Source organism: Schistocerca cancellata, chromosome 1, assembly GCF_023864275.1.
Source record: "Schistocerca cancellata isolate TAMUIC-IGC-003103 chromosome 1, iqSchCanc2.1, whole genome shotgun sequence".
In the NCBI taxonomy this organism is placed as follows: domain Eukaryota; kingdom Metazoa; phylum Arthropoda; class Insecta; order Orthoptera; family Acrididae; genus Schistocerca; species Schistocerca cancellata.
This window is the reverse complement of record NC_064626.1, coordinates 1,047,223,540-1,047,247,222: the sequence shown is the minus strand read 5'-3', so window position 1 is coordinate 1,047,247,222 and position 23,683 is coordinate 1,047,223,540. Positions and strand designations below refer to the sequence as shown.

General features: G+C 43.3%; 1 protein-coding gene across 1 annotated transcript in view; it reads left to right on the top strand.

Annotated features, from left to right (window-relative positions):
- LOC126125300 (DC-STAMP domain-containing protein 2) overlaps positions 1 to 23,683 on the top strand; it is a 288,281-nt gene that overhangs the window by 66,016 nt on the left and 198,582 nt on the right. The window contains exon 5 of the mRNA XM_049915133.1: positions 11,924 to 12,074. Within this exon, the coding sequence (XP_049771090.1) occupies positions 11,924 to 12,074 (151 nt within the window). The remainder of the gene's footprint in view (positions 1 to 11,923; positions 12,075 to 23,683) is intronic.

Genomic DNA, 23,683 nt, shown 5'->3' with positions numbered 1-23,683 from the left:
GACAACTACTACATTATGATTCATGAACAGGATAGGTACATCTACATCTATATTTGTACTCCGCAAGCCACCCAACGGTGTGTGGTGGAGGGCACTTTACGTATTTTTAATCTAGAAATATATTTCTGAAACCCCTGTTTCTACTGGCCATATGCTGTAACACACTACATCAATAAGGCAATAGATATTATTCCTACTTTCAGTATTATAATACACAGCCAGAATAGGTACTTGGTAAAATCTTGTGAACCTTATGTTATACCTCAGGATGTATATCCGTAGGAGCCATTTACCAGAGGACATTATGTCAATACAGCAATATACACACTAATTTTATTCTGTATTATCAGGCAAAGTATACAAGATACAGACAGAATACACCAATAACAAGAATTGTAATACATAGCTCAAAGTCTGTGTTACATATGTTGTTACACTATATTTATTCTATGGTAGCATCATAAAACACAACTTCCATTAAAATTATTCTTTCCATTGAATTTAAAGCAAAGTGTGTAGGGTCCCTGATGAACAAGCAAGCAGTTATGGGAGTATTAACCATTTCAGAAATGAATTTTTTGTGGAAGAAGGAAAATTTTTATTTATGTGGTAATGCTTTTAGGTGATTTTTGAATGCTTTTAAATGCAAGATTTACACAAAAATATGTACCCAATTTCAAAACAGACTTTTTACACTTGGCTTCATTTTATGGACTAAAATAACTTATTACAAATTATTCTCTATTGTAATAAATAGTAAAATGATCATTCAATAATAACCATGAAAAGTAACAATAACAATATTCAATAAAACAGTGGAATGTAGTGAACCAGACACATCCGTGTATTCTGGTGGTCATGAGCTGCTGCGCACTGCTACATTCACTAGCTGATATTTTCATAGTGATGCCCGACAGTTGGCAGCACTTCCGCATGATGGAAAAGTTAAATATTCACTAATGTTCCTCGGGTTTACATTGGGAAAAATACTTGCAGCTAAGACACAGTGAAAGTTAATGTACACAATTGTAGCCAGAGGGTCTGAAAGGGTTTATACATAGCTTGATATTTACATTACATAAATGTTGCGTTATACTTATTTTATCCCCCCCCCCCCACGAATTATGGACCTTGCCATTGGTGGGGAGGCTTGCGTGCCTCAGCGATACAGATAGCCGTACCGTAGGTGCAACCACAATGGAGGGGTATCTGTTGAGAGGACAGACACATGTGTGACTCCTGAAGAGGGGCAGCAATCTTTTCAGTAGTTGCAGGGGCAACAGTCTGGATGATTGACTGATCCGGCCTTGTAACACTAACGAAAACGGCCTTGCTGTGCTTGTACTGCGAATGGCTGAAAGCAAGGGGAAACTACAGCTGTAATTTTTCCCGAGGGCATGCAGCTTACCTTATGGTTAAATGATGATGGCATCCTCTTGAGTAAAATAGTCTGGAGGTAAAATAGTCCTCCATTCAGATCTCCAAGCGGGGACTTCTCAAGAGGATGTCGTCACCAGAAGAAACAAAACTGGGGTTCTACAGATCCGAGCATGGAATGTCAGATACCTTAATCAGCCAGGTAGGTTATAAAATTTAAAAAGGGAAATGGATAAGTTAAAGTTAGATATAGTGGGAATTAGTGAATTTCGGTGGCAGGAGGAACAAGACTTTTGGTCAGGCGAATACAGGATTATAAATACAAAATCAAATAGGGGTAATGCAGGAGTAGGTTTAATAATGAATAAAAAAATAGGAGTGCGGGTAAGCTACTACAAACAGCATAGTGAACACATTATTGTGGCCAAGATAGACATGAAGCCCACACCTACTACAGTAGTACAAGTTTATATGCCAACTAGCTCTGCAGATGACGAAGAAATTGAAGAACTGTATGATGAAATAAAAGAAATTATTCAGATAGTGAAGGGAGACAAAAATTGAATAGTCATGGGTGACTGCAATTCGGCAGTAGGAAAAGGGAGAGAAGGAAATGTAGTAGATGAATATGGATTGGGGGTAAGAAATGAAAGAGGAAGCCACCTGGTAGAATTTTGCACAGAGCACAACTTAATCATAGCTAACACTTGGTTCAAGAATCATAAAAGAAGGTTGTGTACATGGAAGAAGCCTGGAGATACTGACAGGTTTCAGATAGATTATATAATGGAAAGACAGAGATTTAGAAACCAGGTTTTAAATTGTAAGACATTTCCAGGGGCAGATGTGAACTCTGACCACAATCTATTGGTTATGAACTGTAGATTAAAACTGAAGAAACTGCAAAAAGGTGGGAATTTAAGGAGATGGGACCTGGATAAACTGACTAAACCAGAGGTTGTACAGAGTTTCAGGGAGAGCATAAGGGATCAATTGATTGGAATGGGAGAAAGAAATACAGTAGAAGAAGAATGAGTAGCTGTGAGGGATGAAGTTGTGAAGGCAGCAGAGGATCAAGCAGGTAAAAAGACGAGGGCTAGTAGAAATCCTTGGGTTGTGTTGTTGTGGTCTTCAGTCCTGAGACTGGTTTGATCCAGCTCTTCACGCTAATCTATCCTGTGCAAGCTCCTTCATCTCCCAGTACCTACTGCAACCTACATCCTTCTGAATCTGCATAGTGTATTCATCTCATTGTCTCCCTCTACAATTTTTACCCTCCACGCTGCCCTCCAATGCCAAATTTGTGATCCCTTGATGCCACAGGACATGACCTATCAACCGATCCCTTCTTCTGGTCAAGTTGTGCCACAAACTTCTCTTCTCCCCAATCCTATTCAATACCTCCTCATTAGTTATGTGATCTACCCATCTAATCTTCAGCATTCTTCTGTAGCACCACATTTCGAAAGCTTCTATTCTCTTCTTGTCCAAACTATTTATCGTCCATGTTTCATTTCCATACATGGCTACACTCCATACGAATACTTTCAGAAACGACTTCCTGACACTTAAATCTATACTCGATGTTAACAAATTTCTCTTCTTTAGAAACGCTTTCCTTGCCATTGCCAGTCTACATTTTATCTCCTCTCTACTTTGGCCATCATCAGTTATTTTGCTTCCCAAATAGCAAAACTCCTTTACTACTTTAAGTGTCTCATTTCCTAATCTAATTCCCTCAGCATGTTTTTTTGTTGTGGTCTTCAGTCCTGAGACTGGTTTGATGCAGCTCTCCATGCTACTCTATCCTGTGCAAGCTTCTTCATCTCCCAGTACCTACTGCAACCTACATCCTTCTGAATCTGTTTAGTGTATTCGTCTCTTGGTCTCCCCCTCCGATTTTTACCCTCCACGCAGCCCTCCAATACTAAATTGGTGATCCCTTGATGCCTCAGAACATGTCCTACTAACCGATCCCTTCTTCTCGTCAAGTTGTGCCACAAACTTCTCTTCTCCCCAATCCTATTCAATACTTCCTCATTAGTTAGGTGATCTACCCATCTAATCTTCAGCATTCTTCTGTAGCACCACATTTCGAAAGCTTCTATTCTCTTCTTGTCCAAACTATTTACCGTCCATGTTTCACTTCCATACATGGCTACACTCCATACAAATACTTTCAGAAATGACTTCCTGACACTTAAATCTATACTTGATGTTAACAAATTTCTCTTCTTCAGAAATGCTTTCCTTGCCATTGCCAGTCTACATTTTATATCCTCTCTACTTCGACCATCATCAGTTATTTTGCTCCCCAAATAGCAAAACTCCTTTACTACTTTAAGTGTCTCATTTCCTAATCTAATACCCTCAACATCACCTGACTTAATTCGACTACATTCCATTATCTTCATTTTGCTTTTGTGTTGATGTTCATCTTATATCCTTCCTTCAAGACACCATTCATTCCGTTCAACTGCTCTTCCAAGTCCTTTGCTGTCTCTGGCAGAATTACAATGTCATCGGCGAACCTCAAAGTTTTTATTTCTTCTCCATGGATTTTAATAGCTACTCCGAAGTTTTCTTTTGTTTCCTTTACTGCTTGCTCAATATACAGATTGAATAACATCGGGGATAGGCTATAACCCTGTCTCAATCCCTTCCCAACCACTGCTTCCCTTTCATACCCCTCGACTCATATAACTGCCATCTGGTTTCTGTACAAATTGTAAATAGCCTTACGCTCCCTGTATTTTACCCCTGCCACCTTTAGAATTTGAAAGAGAGTATTCCAGTCAACATTGTCAAAAGCTTTCTCTAAGTCTACAAATGCTAGAAACGTAGCTTTGCCTTTCCTTAATCTTTCTTCTAAGATAAGTCGTAAAGTCAGTATTGCCTCACGTGTTCCAGTATTTCTACGGAATCCAAACTGATCTTCCCCGAGGTCGGCTTCTACCAGTTTTTCCATTCGTCTGTAAAGAATTCGTGTTAGTATTTTGCTGCTGTGGCTTATTAAACTGATTGTTCAGTAATTTTCACATCTGTCAACACCTGCTTTCTTTGGGATTGGAATTATTATATTCTTCTTGAAGTCTGAGGGTATTTCACCTGTTTCATACATCTTGCTCACCAGATGGTAGAGTTTTGTCAGAACTGGCTCTCCCAAGGCCATAAGTAGTTCCAATGGAATGTTGTCTACTCCGGGGGCCTTGTTTCGACTCAGGTCTTTCAGTGCTCTGTCAAACTCTTCACGCAGTATCGTATCTCCCATTTCATCTTCATCTACATCCTCTTCCATTTCCATAATATTGTCCTCAAGTACATCGCCCTTGTATAGACCCTCTATATACTCCTTCCACCTTTCTGCTTTCCCTTCTTTGCTTAGAACTGGGTTTCCATCTGAGCTCTTGATGTTCATACAAGTGATTCTCTTATCTCCAAAGGTCTCTTTAATTTTCCTGTAGGCAGTATCTATCTTATCCCTAGTGAGATAAGCCTCTACATCCTTACATTTGTCTTCTAGCCAACCCTGCTTAGCCATTTTGCACTTCCTGTCGATCTCATTTTTGAGACGTTTGTATTCCTTTTTGCCTGCTTCATTTACTGCATTTTTATATTGTCTCCTTTCATCAATTAAATTCAATATTTCTTCTGTTACCCAAGGATTTCTACTAGCCTTCGTCTTTTTACCTACTTCATCCTCTGCTGCCTTCACTACTTCATCCCTCAAAGCTACCCATTCCTCTTCTGCTGTATTTCTTTCCCCCATTCCCGTCAATTGTTCCATTATGCTCTCCCTGAAACTCTGTACAACCTCTGGTTCTTTCAGTTTATCCAGGTCCCATCTCCTTAAATTTTTGCAGTTTCTTCAGTTTTAATCTACAGGTCATAACCAATAGATTGTTGTCAGAGTCCACATCTGCCCCTGGAAATGTCTTACAATTTAAAACCTGGTTCCTAAATCTCTGTCTTACCATTATATAATCTATCTGATACCTTTTAGTATCCTTGGGTAACAGAAGAAATATTGAATTTAATTGATGAAAGAAGAAAATATAAAAATGCGGTAAATGAAGCAGGCAAAAAGGAATACAAACATCTCAAAAATGAGATTGACAGGAAGTGCAAAATGGCTAAGCAGGGATGGCTAGAGGACAAATGTAAGGATGTAGAGTCTTATCTCACTAGGGGTAAGATAGATACTGCCTACAGGAAAATTAAAGAGACCTTTGGAGAAAAGAGAACCACTTGTATGAATATCAAGAGCTCAGATGGAAACCCAGTTCTAAGGAAAGAAGGGAAAGCAGAAAGGTGGAAGGAGTATATAGAGGGTCTATACAAGGGCGATGTACTTGAGGACAATATTATGGAAATGGAAGAGGATGTAGATGAAGATGAAATGAGAGATATGATACTGCGTGAAGAGTTTGACTGAGAATTGAATGACCTGTGTTGAAACAAGGCCCCGGGAGTAGACAACATTCCATTAGAACTACTGACAGCCTTGGGAGAGCCAGTCCTAACAAAACTCTACCATCTGTTGAGCAAGATATATGAGACAGGTGAAATACTCTCAGACTTCAAGAAGAATATAATAATTCCAATTCCAAAGACAGCAGGTGTTGACAGATGTGAAAATTACCCAACTATCAGTTTAATAAGTCACGGCTGCAAAATACTAATGTGAATTCTTTACAGATGAATGGAAAAACTGGCAGAAGCCGACCTTGGGGAAGATCAGTTTGGATTCCGTAGAAATATTGGAACACATGAGGCAATACCGACCCTAAGACTTATCTTAGGAGAAAGATTAAGGAAAAGCAAATCTACATTTCTAGCATTTGTAGACTTACAGAAAGCTTTTGACAATGTTGACTGGAATACCCTTTTTCAAATTCTAAAGGTGGCAGGGGTAAAATACAGGGAACGAAAGACTATTTACAATTTGTACTGAACCCAGATGACAGTTATAAGAGTTTGAGGGGCATGAAAAGGAAGCAGTGGTTGGAAAGGGAGTGAGACAGGGTTGTAGCCTCTCTCCGATGTTATTCAATCTGTATATTGAGCAAGCAGTAAAGGAAACAAAAGAAAAGTTTGGAGTAGGTATTAAAATCCATGGAGAAGAAAAAAAACTTTGAGGTTCGCCAATGACATCGTAATTCTGTCAGAGACAGCAGAGGACTTGGAAGAGCTGTTGAACGGAATGGACAGTGTCTTGAAAGGAGGATATAAGATGAACATCAACTAAAGCAATACGAGGATAATGGAATGTAGTCAAATTAAATCGGGTGATGCTGAAGGAATTAGATTAGGAAATGAGACACTTAAAGTAATAAAGGAGTTTTGCTATTTAGGGAGTAAAATAACTGATGATGGTCGAAGTAGAGAGGATATAAAATGTAGACTGGCAATGGCAAGGAAATCATTTCTGAAGAAGAAAAATTTGTTAACATCGAGTATAGATTTAAGTGTCAGGAAGTCGTTTCTGAAAGTATTTGTATGGAGTGTAGCCATGTATGGAAGTGAAACATGGACGATAAATAGTTTGGACAAGAAGAGAATAGAAACTTTCGAAATGTGGTGCCACAGAAGAATGCTGAAGATTAGATGGGTAGATCACATAACTAATGAGGAGGTATTGAATAGAATTTGTAAGAAGAGGTGTTTGTTGCACAACTTGACTAGAAGAAGGGATTGGTTGGTAGAACATGTTCTGAGGCATCAATTTAGTATTGGAGGGCAGTGTGGATGGTAAAAATCGTAGAGGGAGACCAAGAGATGAGTACACTAAGCAGATTCAGAAGGATGTAGGTTGCAGTAGGTATTGGGAGATGAAAAAGCTTGCACAGGATAGAATAGCATGGAGAGCTACATAAAACCAGTCTCAGGACTGAAGACCACAACAACAATAACTTATTTTATGATAACATTTTTAAAACACTACATTCAAACTACCTGACAGCTAATAAAAATGGGACTGGAGATCCGTTTGCAGGCTATGTCTGGGGGACAGTGCCTGTCTGTGAAGGCCTTGGTGAGACCCTCATCATTCTGAGCATGGGAATTCTTGTCATCCTCGGGTTGCTGGGCTATATGAGAGGGATTTTTTGGCGTGGAAGGAATGAAAGCTGTCGAAATGCAGGTATTGTTGGTGTCTGGTGGTTTCATGTGGTCAGAGGTGTGGATGAAGCCTTCAGAGAGGAGGAGGTCGATGTCTAGGAAGGTTGCACACTGGGGAGGAGGACCAAGTGAAGTGGATGGGAGAGATGGTGTTGAGGTTGTGAAGGAACGAAGATGGGGTGTCTTGATCCTGAGTCCAGATCATGAGAATATCATCAATGAACCAGAACTATACTAGGTATTTGGCATTTTGGAATATGAGGAAGGTCTCCTCTAGATGGCCTATAAGCAGTCTGGCATAGGAGGGTGCCATATGGGTGCCCATGGCTGTGCCGTGGATTTGTTTGTATACCTGTCTTTCAAAGGAGAAGTAGTTGTGGGCTAGTACAAAATTAGTAAGGTGTATTAGGAATGAGGTAGTGGGTTTGTGGTCTGAAGGACGTTGGGAAAGGTAGTGTTCAGTAGCGGTAAGACTGTGGGCATGAGGGATGCTGGTGTGTAAGGAGGTGTCATGAAATAGTAATGATTAGAGGGGTCTAGGAGGTAAACGGGTGGGGATGATAGAGAGTCAGTGAAGGAAGCGGTTGGTGTCTGACATGGGAGGATAGATTACGGTAATTGATTGGAGGTGTTCATCAGTGAGGGCTGAAATTATTTCAGTGGTGGCACAATAACTAGCCACAATGGGGGCGTCCAGGATTGTTCGGTTTGTGGATTTTGGGGAATATGTAGAAGGTGGATGTGCAGGGTGTCATGGGGGTGAGGAGGGAAATGGATTCAGGGATGAGGTTCTGGGAAGGCCAGCCTTTAAGCAGGGACTGGAGGTTGTGTTGGAATTCTTTGATGGGATCACTCTGGCAGAGTTCATAGTTGGAGTCAGATAATTGACGAAAGCTTTCTGCCAGGTTAGCATTGTGATTCATAACAACAATGGTGGAACCTTTGTCTGCAGGTAGGATGACTAGGTCAGGATTTGCTTTGAGGTTGTGTATGGCTATTCTTTCTTCTACCGAAGGGTTAGTGTTCTGAGGATGGGATGAAGGGAAGGACAGCCAGGCTAAGCTGGAGATAAGGAATTCCTGGAAGGTGATCAGCAGGTTGTTGGGTGGGTTTTGGGGAGGATCATAGTTGGACAGTGGTATGAACTAGAGGAGGCGGGGCTCAGTGTTTGAATTAGGTCAGCTTTGATTGGCAGCAAAGAAGTGCTTCCATTGCAGGGATCAGGAGAAGGATAGTAGGTATTTGATAAGTCCGCCATGTTAGAATTTGGGTGGGGGCTTAAAGATTAGGTCTTTGGATATGACTGAAACTTCTATGGAGGTGAGGATTTTGGTGGAAAGACTAACAACAGATTTACGGGAATATTTTGGCTTTGGATATGGTGGAGAGCTGGTACGGAGTTTTGGGGGGATGCTCAAGTTGAAAAGGTCAGCTGGGCAGTGTTTAAGTATTATGAGAGATGGACGAGGAGGAAAGCTGTGGATAGGATAGGGGTTGGATATTGGTGCACTAAGGTGGTGATAGGATGTTAGCAGGTTGGATAACTTATGGAGGTGGTGTCTGAATGTTCCTCCAGGTGCTGGAGGGCAAGGGATTCAATTTGAGAGATGTGACTTACGGAGCAGGGATTGCACAATAGTAGTATTGCGTGGAGGGAACAGAGGTGGTTCTGGGATGCCTGTGCCTTGGAGATGTGGTTTCTCAGTACCAGGTTTGTGAAGGCCAGGGATAGGCAGACTCTGAAAAGGTGAAGATCATTGTGAAAGCAGGGGCAGGATCCAGAGAAAGGAATCTTTATGGTTAGTATTTCAGAAATAGGATGTGGGACTGGATTTTAGCCAGGGAAAGGGGCACTTTTCTGAACTGGTGCAGAAAAATGTGGGATCCATTGTGGTAGGGATGGTGTAAAGGAAATCGTAATGATGCAGAAATAGGCAAAATAGATTATGATTGTGAGAGGAGCTGGCTAAGAGGAAATATGCTTAAAGACACATAGAAACATGCACAGGTAAGCAAAACTAAGCACAGATACATAAAAACATGAACAAATATGTAAAAGTACGTGAAGATGTGTGAAAGCTCATGCAATCAAGTAAGAATATGCACAAATATGTTAAAAATGTTCATGAATGTGGGAGGAAAGTGACAGTGAAGTAAGTGTGTGTGTGTGTGTGTGTGTGTGTGTGTGTGTGTGTGTGTGTGTTGCCGTAAGGCAAGATAGGGGGAGGGGGGACGGGTTAGGTCAAGGGTCATAAATTCATGTGGTATGGGCAGGTGTGGAAAATAAAATACTAAAGAACATCAGTATGACGGATGGAAGTGGAATCAGTAGGAGTAAATATAATTATAGCTACTGGAGGAAAGAATCAATGTCATCAGACGCTGCATCAACAATCCCTGCAGTCACGAAGCCTGTGCTCTGCACAGATCATTGTTAATACAGCGTGGCTCAGAAGTAGATACAGTTTGGAAGGCAGTGAACAAATGCAGGAAAGAACAGTAAGAATGGACACTGAGAAGAATAGTGTTTCAGAGAAGAGTAACAAAGGAAAACATCACAGGAGTGTAGGATAGAAGGAAAGCTGTTGTGCAGAATCAAACAATGGAAACTCCAGGTAGGATTGTCAACAATGTAGGAAAAGATAGATTGCTGCTTACAATAAAGAAGATGTGTTAAGTTGCAGACAGGCACAATTAAAGGACATTCACATAAAGCTTTTGGCCACAGCCTGCATCAGAAAAAGAGAAACACCCACCACTCTTATACACGAGCAAGCACACCTCATGCAAACATGCAATTTGAGAGAACACTGTGAGCCCAGTCTGGAATGCAACTATCATATGGGAAGCAAGCAGCAGCCTGCAAGAGGCAAGGCAGGGGAAGGAGAATGGATAGTAGTGTATAGGTGACAAACACTGTCTGGCAGCATGTGCAGGGACTGGAATGCCAACAGGTGCAGTGCCAGGAGGTTGTAGGGCAGATTAGTGGGGCAGGGAGGTGGGGAAAAAGGAGAGGAGCAGGGAAAGACGGACAGGTGCATTAACAGAGGACAGGAAACAAAGAGCATGGGAGATGAGGAAGGAGAGGAGATGATAGCACAGAGAAGGTGGAAACTGTTGAGTGCAGGGTGTGGGCACAGTACATTACTGTAGAGTGAGGCCAGGATAATTTCGGGAGCAGAGGATATGTTGTAAGGATAACTCTGATCTGTGCAGTTCAGAAAAGTTGGTGGTGGAGGGGAGGATCCAAATGGCTTGGGAGGATCCAGATGGGGAAGCGACCATTTAAATCAAGCATTAGCTCCATGTTGTGCCACAGGGTGGTCTAGTTCACTCTTGGCCGCAGTTTGGCGGTCTCTGTTCATCCTGTTGGACAGCTTGTCAGTAATTATACCAATATAAAAAGCTGTGCAGCGATTGTAGCAGAGCTGGTAAATGAGATGGCTGCTTTCACAGGTGGCCTGGCCCCTGTGGGGTAGGATAAAGTTGTGACAGGACTGGAATAGGAAGTGCTGAGTGGCTGGATTGGGCACATCTTGTACCTCGGTCTCCCACAGGTATGTGGTCCTTTTGGCAAGCGTTGGGATTGGGAGTGGGTAGGGATAGACGTGGATGTTATTGCAAAAAGTCATTTCTGATTCCTTTTCCACCCATTAGCTTATTAAATATTTCATTTCCATTACCAGCCTATACATCAAAATAGTTAATCCCTCTAATTTGATGTATTGCGACCTGATGTATGCTTAGTGATTTACACTCCATCTCAATGTGTGTATCATGATGGCTGTGTTTTTAGGAACTGTTAACATCCTTCCATGATGTCATGTCCAGTTGCTGATAAATCTGGCAGCAGCATGTGTGCCCTGCCACACCTTTGCTCCATGACTACCAGGCACCAATCAAACCTCAGATTGGTGCACAGATGAGCACCTAAGCACTTGAAGCAAAACAAGCCACCTCAGATATCTTTTCAGTCTGTCATGTTACAAGGCGGATGATAGTGATTGCACAGTGATGGTTTGGTCAACATATTAGCTTGATCTGAAACTGATGGAACACATTTGGGATGATACTGGGCAACAGCTTTGCACCCACTAACCATTGGTCCATAATTTACCAGAATTGTGCATAGGCAACAGGTGTCACGTACATTCAGCAACTTTTGAAAGGCTTTTCAAATCCTTCCTTTGCAGAATCACTTTTGTATTGCTTTCTGAAGGTAGACCGACATGCTGTCAAGCAGATGGTCACAGAATACTTTGGTCTCTCAGTCAGTGTATGTGTGTGTGTGTGTGTGTGTGTGTGTGTGTGTGTGTGTGTGTGTGTGTGTGTGAAGTTTAAAATCAAAGACAATTGTCAGATTTAACACTATCATGTTTGGAGTTATTTACAATGAAAAATACCATATCACTGTTTTATTTTGTAGATGCATTGTGGTGCTTGTTCTTCCTCAACTGTGTGTAAATCGAGGCCGGCAGGCCCTCATGCTATATGCCTTTGTGTTGACACTTACCGGGCCTGGGAAGAATACAATGCAAAATGTTGGGGTGCTCGCAGAATCTCTGTCATGTGGACAGGTAAGGCATTATATACAATTACTTAAACATGGCTACAGTGTTTTGCAGCTTCCCTGTTTGAGACAATGGATGAATCTGACGATTAATGCAAGTTTTAATGGGCATATATGTTCTAAAAGTTCCAAAGGTTATGACACATTTAGTATAGTGGAATATGTCAGTGCTAAACTGAATAAATTCATTGTTGCAGATTGACTCCATAGCAACAAATACCTCAAGGCATTCCACTTCTCTTTATGTTATTAAATGATAGGATCTTTGGACCAGCAGTACAGTTGGTGTTAGAGTAAGTTTCAGGAAACGTGTTAGAGCAAGTTTCAGGAAACACCTGTGGTAAATTCAACAAATGGGAGTTTGATTTTAGGTTAGGAAATATTTGTTGACAGGAGCTTAATAATTTCTGTGAGTACACTGAACCAGCAATAGCTGAATTTCCAGCTTGATTAGAACCGTAAAACAGTTGGAATTATGTGTCGTATTACGTCAAGCTTTTCAAGCACATATACCGAGGAGCCAAAACTGCTCACCATGATATTAAGTGCCACCTGTTGGCATTACAAGCATGTGGCTGGAAAGGAAAGTATATAACTGGAGCACAGATGACTGGGTAATTGTTCTAACAACGTTATAGGCTTCCAATATGGAAATTCCTTGACATAAGTGACTTTGGCAAAATTCAAATTATTGTGACCTGGCACCAGGAAATGGACATCTTGGAAATGGTGAAGATTGTCAGTTGTTTGCATGTTATTATCACAACCATTTACAGAAAGCAGTTGAAAGACATTGAAATCACAAGTAGGTGACAAGGTGTCTGATCTCCATCTCTCATCACAGAATGTGGAGGTCAAAGGCTTGCACTCTTTGTAAAGGAGGACAGATGGCAACCTGTGGCAGATCTTATGCTAAGAGTACAGTGGTGGCACAGGTACAAGTGTTCAGTGCACATTGTTGAAGATGGTACTGTGGAGTAGATGACCCTTATGTGTTCCCAGGTTGACACAGTGACATCATCAGTTATGGTTACTGTGGGCAAAGGATCATAAAGATTGGACTGTGGGTCAATGTAAATGTGTAACAAGATCAGATAGATCACATTTACTGTTACACCAGTTCTAGTGTTGTGTCCAGATAAGGTGTCATCCAAGTGTACAGCTACCTGAAACATAAACAGCATCTGTTGGAGGAAGCAGTATTATGTTATTGGAGACATCCACCAGGGCCTCCATAGGAGCAGCAGTGGACTATATGATCATAACCACACACCTTGGCATCCCTTCATGTTTGATGTGTTACCCAATGGCAGTGGTACCTTACAGCAATACAGCAGTGTCACAAGGCTAGTATTGTGCTCCATTTGTTTGAGGGGCATGATAGTGAAGTCATGTTGGTGTCTTCATCAACAAATTCAACTGATTTGAACCTGATGGAACACGTGTGATGCTATCAGATGCCTGTTCTGTGCCCACTAAGCTCTGGCCCATAATTTATGGGAATTGTGTGGCCATAGCCTACATATTTGATACTACATACTTCAGAAACCTACCAAAGGTTTGTCAAATCCATGCCATACAGAACCACTGCTGTATTTTATTTCAGAGGCAAACCACCTCACTATTAAGTAGGCAGTCATAATGTTCTGATTCATCTGTCTACCTTGTAGGTATGAAACCAAATCTTTTTGTTGTGTGTCACTCACAGATTTCATTGGTGACAGTTGCTTCGGTGGCCCTCTAATGATTTTTCAATAGGGTCACTGATGAGAATTCGTGGTCTGGTTTTGTAGTTTTGCTGAAATTTTTGGATTCCAAGCCATACTGACCTGCAAACAAAATCTCCATGATGAGATGTTTTGCAGATTTGTCTACCTATCAATATGATGGAAATTAAAGATTTGTTTGCTTCTCATACACCAATCATTGTCATGTAGTAGAGGAATAGGATTATTTGACTATTACTGAATTACCAAGTTTCTCAGGACACATATAAAATTTTCATTTCCAGCTCCTAAACATCATGAAATGTTGAGCCATTGTAGCCCTACAACTTCCACACATGCTTGGCATCTCGTACTTGCCTCATGTCTTGTAGGTCCCAGCATAATTTGTAGTTTTGTTGGGGTACAAAAAACACTTATATTGTCGTATGAGATTCTGATGAGATGATACCGAAATATGACAAGATGGCTATAGTGGTAGATGACTTCATTTATTTTTTAAAATAACTTAGTCAGCACACTATGACTGAAATCAGCAATATTTTTTTCTTATGTACCCATTCTACAAAATAAAACAAAAACAAAATTTTATATCTTCAAATTTAACACATATTTCGGACAACACAACAACACATAGAAGTCACTGAGTAAGTTGACCTGTGTACAAGGCGGCATTCGATTAAACACTGAGTCTCAGTCTAGCGGCCACTGCTCAGCTGGCCGCTTAGGTGGCGCAGCTGCTGCCTGGCTGGCAGACAGCGCCGCACGTAGAGGACATGCGTAATTGCGCGGCGGCACTTTGAATAATCGGCGAGTCACAACACTTTTCCCCCCTTTGAAATTGTTGCACTGGCCTTGATGGAGGTGTCCTGGAGATGGCTAACGTCCATAGGCGTTGTTTGACTCGCCGTAAAGTCTCGAGGAGGAGGCTTCCCGTACGGACAGAAGTGTCCCCGATGATAACGGGTCGAGATGACAGGAGACGTAGGGGTTGAATCTGCTGGGGCCCCCTGCACCAATCTGCCTGTTGCGGCAAGTCCAGTTGATATGACAGGAGACATGGGCGATGTGTCGGCGTCTGTTGGAGGAGGAGGCGAGTAGGTGTACTCTGACAGAGGACGGTCCTCCGGTTCCTGCATGGGCACGTCTCCTGGTGGCGTCCGTTCTGGTGCTGGCATCGCGATGACGGTGAGAGGGCTGCGTTGTGAGTATTGAGAGATGCCAAGATCCCGAGCATCAGGTAGAGCCAAAGGTGGTGTGGCGGCATTCGGAACAGGCGTTGCTGGCACCCGAGGCCGAAGCTGGTCCGAATGACGCACTGCAACACCCGTGTCCGTCTGGATTTCATACAGGCATCTGCCACGGTGTCGTAAGATGCGGCCCGGGCTCCATTTTGGCCGCCTGCCATATCCCCGTACCCAGACGAGGTCGTCGGCGGTGAACCGGCCAAGTGAAGGCACCCGCGGCCGTGAGGTGGGAGGCCGCAGAAGATGAAGTAGCGTACGGGGCTGTCGGCCATGCAAGAGCTCAGCCGGGCTGTGACCGGCCATGGGGGTGAAACGGTAAGACGCCAGGAACTGGAGAAGCGCGTCATCAGCAGCAGAAGAAGTCAGAAGTTTCCGCATCTGAGCCTTAAATGTGCGGACCAGTCGTTCAGCCTCACCGTTGGATTGTGGATGGAACGGCGGGGCCGTGACATGCGTAACGCCGTGACGAGCACAAAAATCCGCGAAGTCGGAAGAGGCAAATTGCGGACCATTATCAGTAACAAGAGTAGAGGGGAGGCCTTCCAAAGAAAAAATGTGGGCGAGAACACTGGTGGTTGCCGCGGTGGTAGGTGACGTGCAACGGACAATGAAAGGAAAGTTAGAATAGGCGTCAATTACGAGGAGCCAATAAGTACCTATAAAGGGTCCCGCAAAGTCAGCATCAATGCGCTCCCAGGGCTTCTCAGGCGAAGGCCACGGTGACAAAGATGACTTCGGGGCAGCGGCCTGTGACGCACAAGGGCCACAGGCAGCGACCATGTGTGCGATGTCAGAGTCGATGCCAGGCCAGTACACATGACGGCGTGCCAGAGATTTTGTGCGAGACACACCCCAGTGCCCCTGGTGAAGGAGGCGCAAGACCGAAGCACGCAAAGACGCAGGTACCACAACACGCGGCGAAGCATTGTCAGTGGAGAGGAGGATAACACCATCCCTAGCCGTGAGGCGGTAGCGCAAAGTGTAGTAGTTCCGCAACGGATCAGAAGTCTTAGCGGACGGGCGATCTGGCCAACCCTTCTGAATACAGCGTAAAACCCGGGAGAGGGTAGGGTCAGAACCCGTAGCAGCCGCCAGCCTGTCCCCAGTGATGGGGAACCCGTCCACAACCCGCTGCTCGGCAACATCCAGGTGGAAACACAAAAGTTCGTCCCTATCGAATGCCTGATCAGGACCCATGGGAAGGCGAGACAAAGCATCAGCATTTGCATGTTGAGCCGTTGGCCGGAAATGAATCTCATAATTGAAACAGGACAAGTAAAGAGCCCAACGCTGGAGGCGGTGTGCCGCCTTGTCGGGAAGTGATGTTGATGGATGAAACAAGGAAACAAGCGGTTTGTGATCCGTAACAAGATGAAATTTTGAGCCATAGAGAAAAACACCAAACTTATGAAGAGCATAAATGATGGCCAAAGCTTCTTTCTCAATTTGAGAATACTTTTGTTGGGCTTCTGTGAGCATTTTGGAGGCATAAGCGATGGGTTGTTCCGAACCGTCAGAAAAACGGTGCGCAAGGACTGCACCGCCCCCGTATTGAGAGGCGTCTGTGGCAAGAACAAGATGTTGGCCAGGTCGATAAGTAGCCAGGCACGGGGCCTGTTTCAGCATAGTCTTTAATTTCCGGAAAGCCGCGTCACATGACGCGGACCAGTGAAAAGGCACGTTTTTATGCAACAGGCGATGCAACGGCTGAGCCACCGACGCCGTAGACGGTAAAAACTTGTGATAGTATGCTATTTTCCCCAAGAAAGCCTGCAGTTCCTTAACAGATGTAGGGCGAGGAAGGGCATCGATCGCAGCAACAGTGTGTTGAAGCGGACGAATACCATCCCGAGAGAGTTGAAACCCCAAGTATGTGATAGATGCCTGAAAGAATTGTGATTTCTGAAGATTACACTTAAGACCGGCAGTCTGTAAGACATTAAGAAGTGTGCGGAAATTTTGAAGATGTTCTTCAGTGGTGGAGCCAGTGACAACAATGTCGTCCATGTAATTGATACACCCCGGGACAGGGAGCAATAATTGTTCCAAGAATCGCTGAAAGAGAGCAGGGGCACTAGCAACCCCGAATGGCAAGCGTTGGTATTGATAGAGGCCGAAAGGCGTGTTAAGGACCAGAAACTGCCGGGAAGCAGCGTCGAGAGGAAGTTGATGATAAGCTTCCGACAGATCAATTTTAGAAAAATACTGTCCTCCAGCGAGTTTAGTGAACAGTTCTTCAGGACGGGGCATAGGGTAAGTGTCGATGAGGCATTGAGCATTTACAGTGGCTTTGAAATTGCCACAGAGACGAATATCACCATTGGGCTTAGCAACTACAACAACAGGAGAGGACCACTCACTGGAAGTGACAGGAAGCAAGACCCCTGAAGCAGTGAGACGATCCAACTCCTGTTTTACCCGATCACGAAGGGCCACAGGAATGGGCCGAGCCCGAAAAAACTTAGGTCGCGCAGTGGGTTTGAGCGTGATATGAGCTTCAAAGTTGTTTGTATGGCCTAACCCAGGAGAAAAAAGGGACGAAAATGTCGTCGACAAGGAATCCAGTTGAGCATAAGGAATAGCGTCAGAGACAATATTGACAGAGTCATCTATGGAGAACCCAAAAACGCGAAAGGCATCGAAACCAAAAAGATTTTCTGTAGTGCTCTGGTCGACCACAAATATGGGAACAGTGCGAACGACGGATTTGTAGGATACTTCAGCATTAAACTGTCCCAAGAGAGAAATCTTCTGTTTATTGTACGTCCGTAATTGCCGAGTGACAGGGGACAGGAGTGGAGAACCCAGCTGAAGATACGTCTGAGAATTAATTATAGTGGCAGCAGAACCGGTATCCACTTGCATGCGAACATCTCGACCAAGGATTTGGACAGTGAGGAATAACTTCCCTGAAAGGGAAGAAGTGCAATTGACAGACAACACAGAATCAGAATCAGCGTCATGTTCATGAACATCATGTATGTGGTCGGATTTACAAACGGAAGACACATGACCTTTCTTTTTGCAATTGTGACACACAGCCCAACGTTGGGGACAATCCTCACGTGAATGTTTCGTAAAACACCGCGGACATGAAGGAAGTTGCCGGGGATTTTGCTGCAGTTTCTTAGTGGGTTGTTTATGGCTAGGCCGAGGCTGCGCGTGGGAGCGCACTGCGGCCACGTCGGCCGGCGGGGACGCGCCGCACGCGTCATCAACAGTGCACAGAGGTTGTATTTCCCCGACGTCACCCCACGCTTCTATTTGCGCCCCAGCGGTGCGAGAAATTTCAAAAGACTGCGCAATGGAGAGAACTTCATCTAGAGTCGGATTCGCCAACTGAAGGGCACGTTGCCTAACTTCTTTGTTGGGCGCCGACCAGATAATAGCATCCCGTACCATGGAATCAGCATAGGATTCTTTGTGAACGTCAGTAACAAATTGACACTTTCGACTGAGGCCGTGAAGTTCAGCAGCCCAAGCGCGATAGGACTGATTTGGTTGTTTTTGACAACGATAAAAGGCAACACGAGAGGCTAACATGCGTTTGCTTTTGAAAATAGACAGACAGAAGTGAGCACATTTCAGCAAAGGACAAAGACGCAGGATCCTTCAAAGGAGCCAATTGCGACAACAACCGATACATTTGAGGTGAAATCCAGGAAAGGAACAGAGACTTACATGGTTGTTCGTCCGTGACATGAAATGCCAAGAAGTGCTGTCGAAGACGTTTTTCATAATCAGACCAGTCTTCCGCCGTCTCGTCGTAAGGTGGAAAAGGAGGTACAGCCAACGACGAGAAACGCCCCGCATTGGACGCCGCGACGAAATCGCGAATCGCCGCTGTTAGAAGCGTTTGCTGTTCAAGGAGATTTTGCAAGAGCTGCTCGACAGTAGCCATTGAACCCTGTGAGTCAACGGTGAAAAGGAAATATCCACTACCTCGTCGCCAATTTTTATATCTTCAAATTTAACACATATTTCGGACAACACAACAACACATAGAAGTCACTGAGTAAGTTGACCTGTGTACAAGGCGGCATTCGATTAAACACTGAGTCTCAGTCTAGCGGCCGCTGCTCGGCTGACCGCTTAGGTGGCGCAGCTGCTGCCTGGCTGGCAGACAGCGCCGCACGTAGAGGACGTGCGTAATTGCGCGGCGGCACTTTGAATAATCGGCGAGTCACAACACAAAACTTTCCAAAGATGCGGCTACCAAGATAGATAATCAACAATGTGCTCTTTGTAGAATGCTGGCTGATGTGAGCCACCACTTTATGTTATATACAGTGTTACAGATAGTCATTGATTCTTCTATATTTTAAATATTAAAAACATTTATGTAGGTATTCATGAAAAATATCTAATGTCCCTGCCTAATGTTCCCACAGATTCAATATATCATTTGTGTACTGTCATATGCTGGCAGGTTTAACATTGCTGGATGGAGAACTGTTTCTTCAAATACTCCTGCAGGAACTCACACCAGTTATTCAAAATAGTGATCATTAAACACAAAACGTATTGATGTTACATATTTTTAAAAACTCCACAATTTATGCCTGCAATTTTCTATCAGCAATCTCCAACAAAACATGTAAAGGATCTTTAGTGAACAGAAATTGTCCTAGGAAACCTTGATAGTTTTCACCTAAAAATCAACATGTGACTTATGAAGTCATATGACTGTTTTTAAAAAAAAAGTGGTTATATACTCCTCTCAAGGCACCCTGTTATGATGTAATCAGCAGCTACTTTGATCTTCCTCACAATCATAGACGTAACACATCTTATTGGCTCTCATGGTCTTTGAGGAACAGCCTGCTGGAATAAAATCTTTAATGAGACAAGTTACTGGCAGACATGAAGCTGTGAGGGCATGTCGTGAGTTGTGCTTGGGTACCTCAGATGATAGAGAACTTGTCCGTGACAGGCAAAGGTCCCGAGTTCGAGTCTCAGTCCGGCACATAGTTTTAAACTGCCAGGAAGTTTCAACCTTTAATGATGTTTTTTGGAAGCAAACTCTTCTTGAGGACAGCCAATGCCTTCTTCCAATTCCTACATGTTCAGTCATTAATATTTGATGGTGTGAGAATTTGGGCCTCTTGCTATAATATTTTAAAATGAGAAAAGTATAGCAGCGTGCTTTTTGTCAAATAGTGATACAATATCTTTTCTTTTTCCTAAGATCTTGGATGACCACCCCCTGTTCTGATGTATAATTGGATCTGGTGAATGGGCTTATTGTTCCATGTAATTTCTTCAGTAGTTTTGCTTTAAGTTGGTTTGATAACATAGTTGTTGATAATAATAGTGAGAGAATGTAGTAGCCTGTTGGACCCCTACAGCAAGTATACCATGCACCAACATTCAAACAGTGCACCCACAGATACCAGAGGTGGCTGCCAGGGATGACCCAATCACTAACTAGCAGTCATCTGATCCACAGTGCACAAATGGCATAACTCCGATGACACCATATGGAGACAGAATCATTATAAAGCCATGCTCATGCTTCCGGGCCCTCATTTATCACTTTTATGCGAGACTTGTAACTACTCTCTGTGAAGTCTTGTTGTTGTTGTCACTCCCAGACCAAATAAACCATATTTATTTCATGGCAGTGTGTTTCCTTGTGTTCCTAGTTAGGAAAAAAAGGCAATGAATGAGGGTAGGATTTTTGTGTCCGGTGGTTTTTCTGCACCTGGCTCTTCCATGGAGGCTCTACTCCAAGCAGTTGGCAACAACAGCAGACAAATACAGCCATCTGAGAAGGTTGTACATTACATTGACCCAGGCTGCACCAGCAAATGTTCACCTGCCTCCGTCCCTGCTCCCCCGTGATGAATCCGCAGAAGACTGGGGGCTGTTTACATGCATACAAAGGCTCTTTTCTTATTATAGATCCCCCTAATATGGGCAGAGCCAGAGTCACTTTCTTTTGAGAATATGTCACATTTGCCGCCCTCCTATCATTGCAAATGTATGTATGTTGTTTGTTGGGCATGTTGAATTCTACCACTGTTGCAAACAGCCAAGCAGTTGTATCCATCTTGGATGCCTAAGCTTCACAACCTCAGTTGTAAGTGTCGGTTCATCTTGGGTAGGTCTCAGGAGTGTTATGCAGACACCATTATTCATTCAGCCTCAGATGAGGGGCGTCAGTGTGCCCTTAAGTTTGAGGACCATACGTTATAAGAGGTTTTGAATATTGCATAGTTGTTCGAGATCTTCTGTTCTATGAGCTGTCTGTTAAAGGGTTGGAGTTATACTGATATTGTTGACAGTATCCCACCCTGGTGCTTGGAACTTAGCACGCTGGGAGAAGAGGTGGAAGCCACAGTACAAACAAGCCAATTGGACTGCAGTAGACAAACACTTTCTCGGTAGCAGGAACGGTGAACACCATTCCTTTGTGCCCCTCTTGTTTTGCACAGCACGAGCAGGTGGCCTGTACCAGATGGTGTGCCTCTTGTCATAAACATAAAAAAAGGCTTTCATAGCAGTGATATGTCAATTTCTACCAGCTCAAGAGTCATTGCAGGAACCTATGGACATTGATAAACATACCACTATAACAAACTGCAGATTCCTGTTCTTGACCAAATCACGACCAACAGCGTTTACCAGTAAGCTGTCCTCTCCATCACATAATTGATGGTTAATGATATGATTACTGAAAATTTGTTTGAATTAGATGCCTGTGCTACTTCTGGTTTTTCTATTACTGATGCAGTGCATATGGTGTTTGACCAAGGGCCTTATCAAGAATTGGATTCCTTGTGTTCTGAGGTTTTGAGTCAGTTTGCCATAATTTCATGGCATACACCACCCACAAACCCTCCGCTTGCTCTCTCTCTCTCTCTCTCTCTCTCTCTCTCTCTCTCTCTCTCTCTCTCTCATATATATATATATATATATATATATATATATAGTTATAATAGAAGGAAACATTCCATGAAGGAAAAATATACCTAAAAACAAAGATGATGTGACTTACCAAATGAAAGTGCTGGCAGGTCGACAGACACACAGACGAACACAAACTACACACAAAATTCAAGCTTACCCTCTCCCTTAAAACCCACATCCTTTCGTCTTTCCCTCTCCTTCCCTCTTTCCTGATGAGGCAACAGTTTGTTGCGAAAGCTTCAATTTTGTTTGTGTTCGTTTGTGTGTCTGTCGACCTGCCAGCACTTTCATTTGGTAAGTCACATCATCTTTGTTTTTAGGTATATATATATATATATATATATATATATATATATATATATATATATATAGAGAGAGAGAGAGAGAGAGAGAGAGAGAGAGAGAGAGAGAGATAGAGAGAGAGACTTACCAAACAAAAGTGCTGGCAGGTCGATAGACACACAAACAAACACAAACATACACACAAAATTCTAGCTTTCGCAACCAACGGTTGCCTCGTCAGGAAAGAGGGAAGGAGAAGGAAAGATAAAAGGATATGGGTTTTAAGGGAGAGGGTAAGGAGTCATTCCAATCCCGGGAGCGGAAAGACTTACCTTAGGGGGAAAAAAGGACAGATATACACTCGCACACACACACACATACCACTGTGTGTGTGTGTGTGTGTGTGTGTGTGTGCAAGTGTATACCTGTCCTTTTTTCCCCCTAAGGTAAGTCTTTCCGCTCCCGGGATTGGAATGACTCCTTACCCTCTCCCTTAAAACCCATATCCTTTTATCTTTCCTTCTCCTTCCCTCTTTCCTGACGAGGCAACCGTTGGTTGCGAAAGATATATATATATATATATATATATAAAGCATGGCTGTTGCTTCTAGCTTAATGTGACCAAGTCGAGACAGAGCTGGATCACTTAACGTCATTGAGATCTAATCACGACCAGTTTCCTCATGCGAATGGGCTCTGCCCCAAGTGATTGTAAAGAAGCTGTCCAGTCACTTTCAGCTCTGTGGAGACTTTGAGGTCACTATTAATGCACAGGCAGTCATAGACATTTACCTCCTACCTCGCCCAAAGGAGGTGCTCACAAAGTTTGTTGGGGATCAATTCTTTTCAAAAATTGACTTGGCCAAATCTTACCTTCAGACTCTGTTGGACAAGTTGTCAAGACAGTTGCTTGTGTTTAATATGCCTTGCAGCTCCTATCAGTGTCAATGGCTAACATTTTGGGTCGCTAGTGTGCTTGCCATCTTTCAACATTTTTTAGAACTCATTATATTGGTTGTCTCTAAGTGCGTCACTTTCATGATGATGTCACTATGACGGGTGCTACCGTAGAGGGTCACCTACATAACCTCCATTCTATGTTTACTGTTCAACAGACCACAGGTCTCAAATATAATTTTGCCATGTCCCACTTTTTCCAGCCTTCCATTGTTTATTTGGGTCATGAAATATCCTGGTAGGACATGTGCCCCATGGAATAACATGTCACTGCAGTTACGGCTTTGCAGCATCCATCTAATTTACGAGAACTTCAGGCATTACTCAGCAAAGTGGCATAGTATCACAAGTTCATTTCCAAAGTGGCTACTATCGCCCATCCCTTGCATCTGTTCCTCCAGAAATGTGCTCCTTTTGTTTAGTCTGCTGCTTGTGAGTGGGCTGTTGTGCAGCATAAGGATAGTCTCTGCTCTGTGCCGTGTCTTGCAACATTT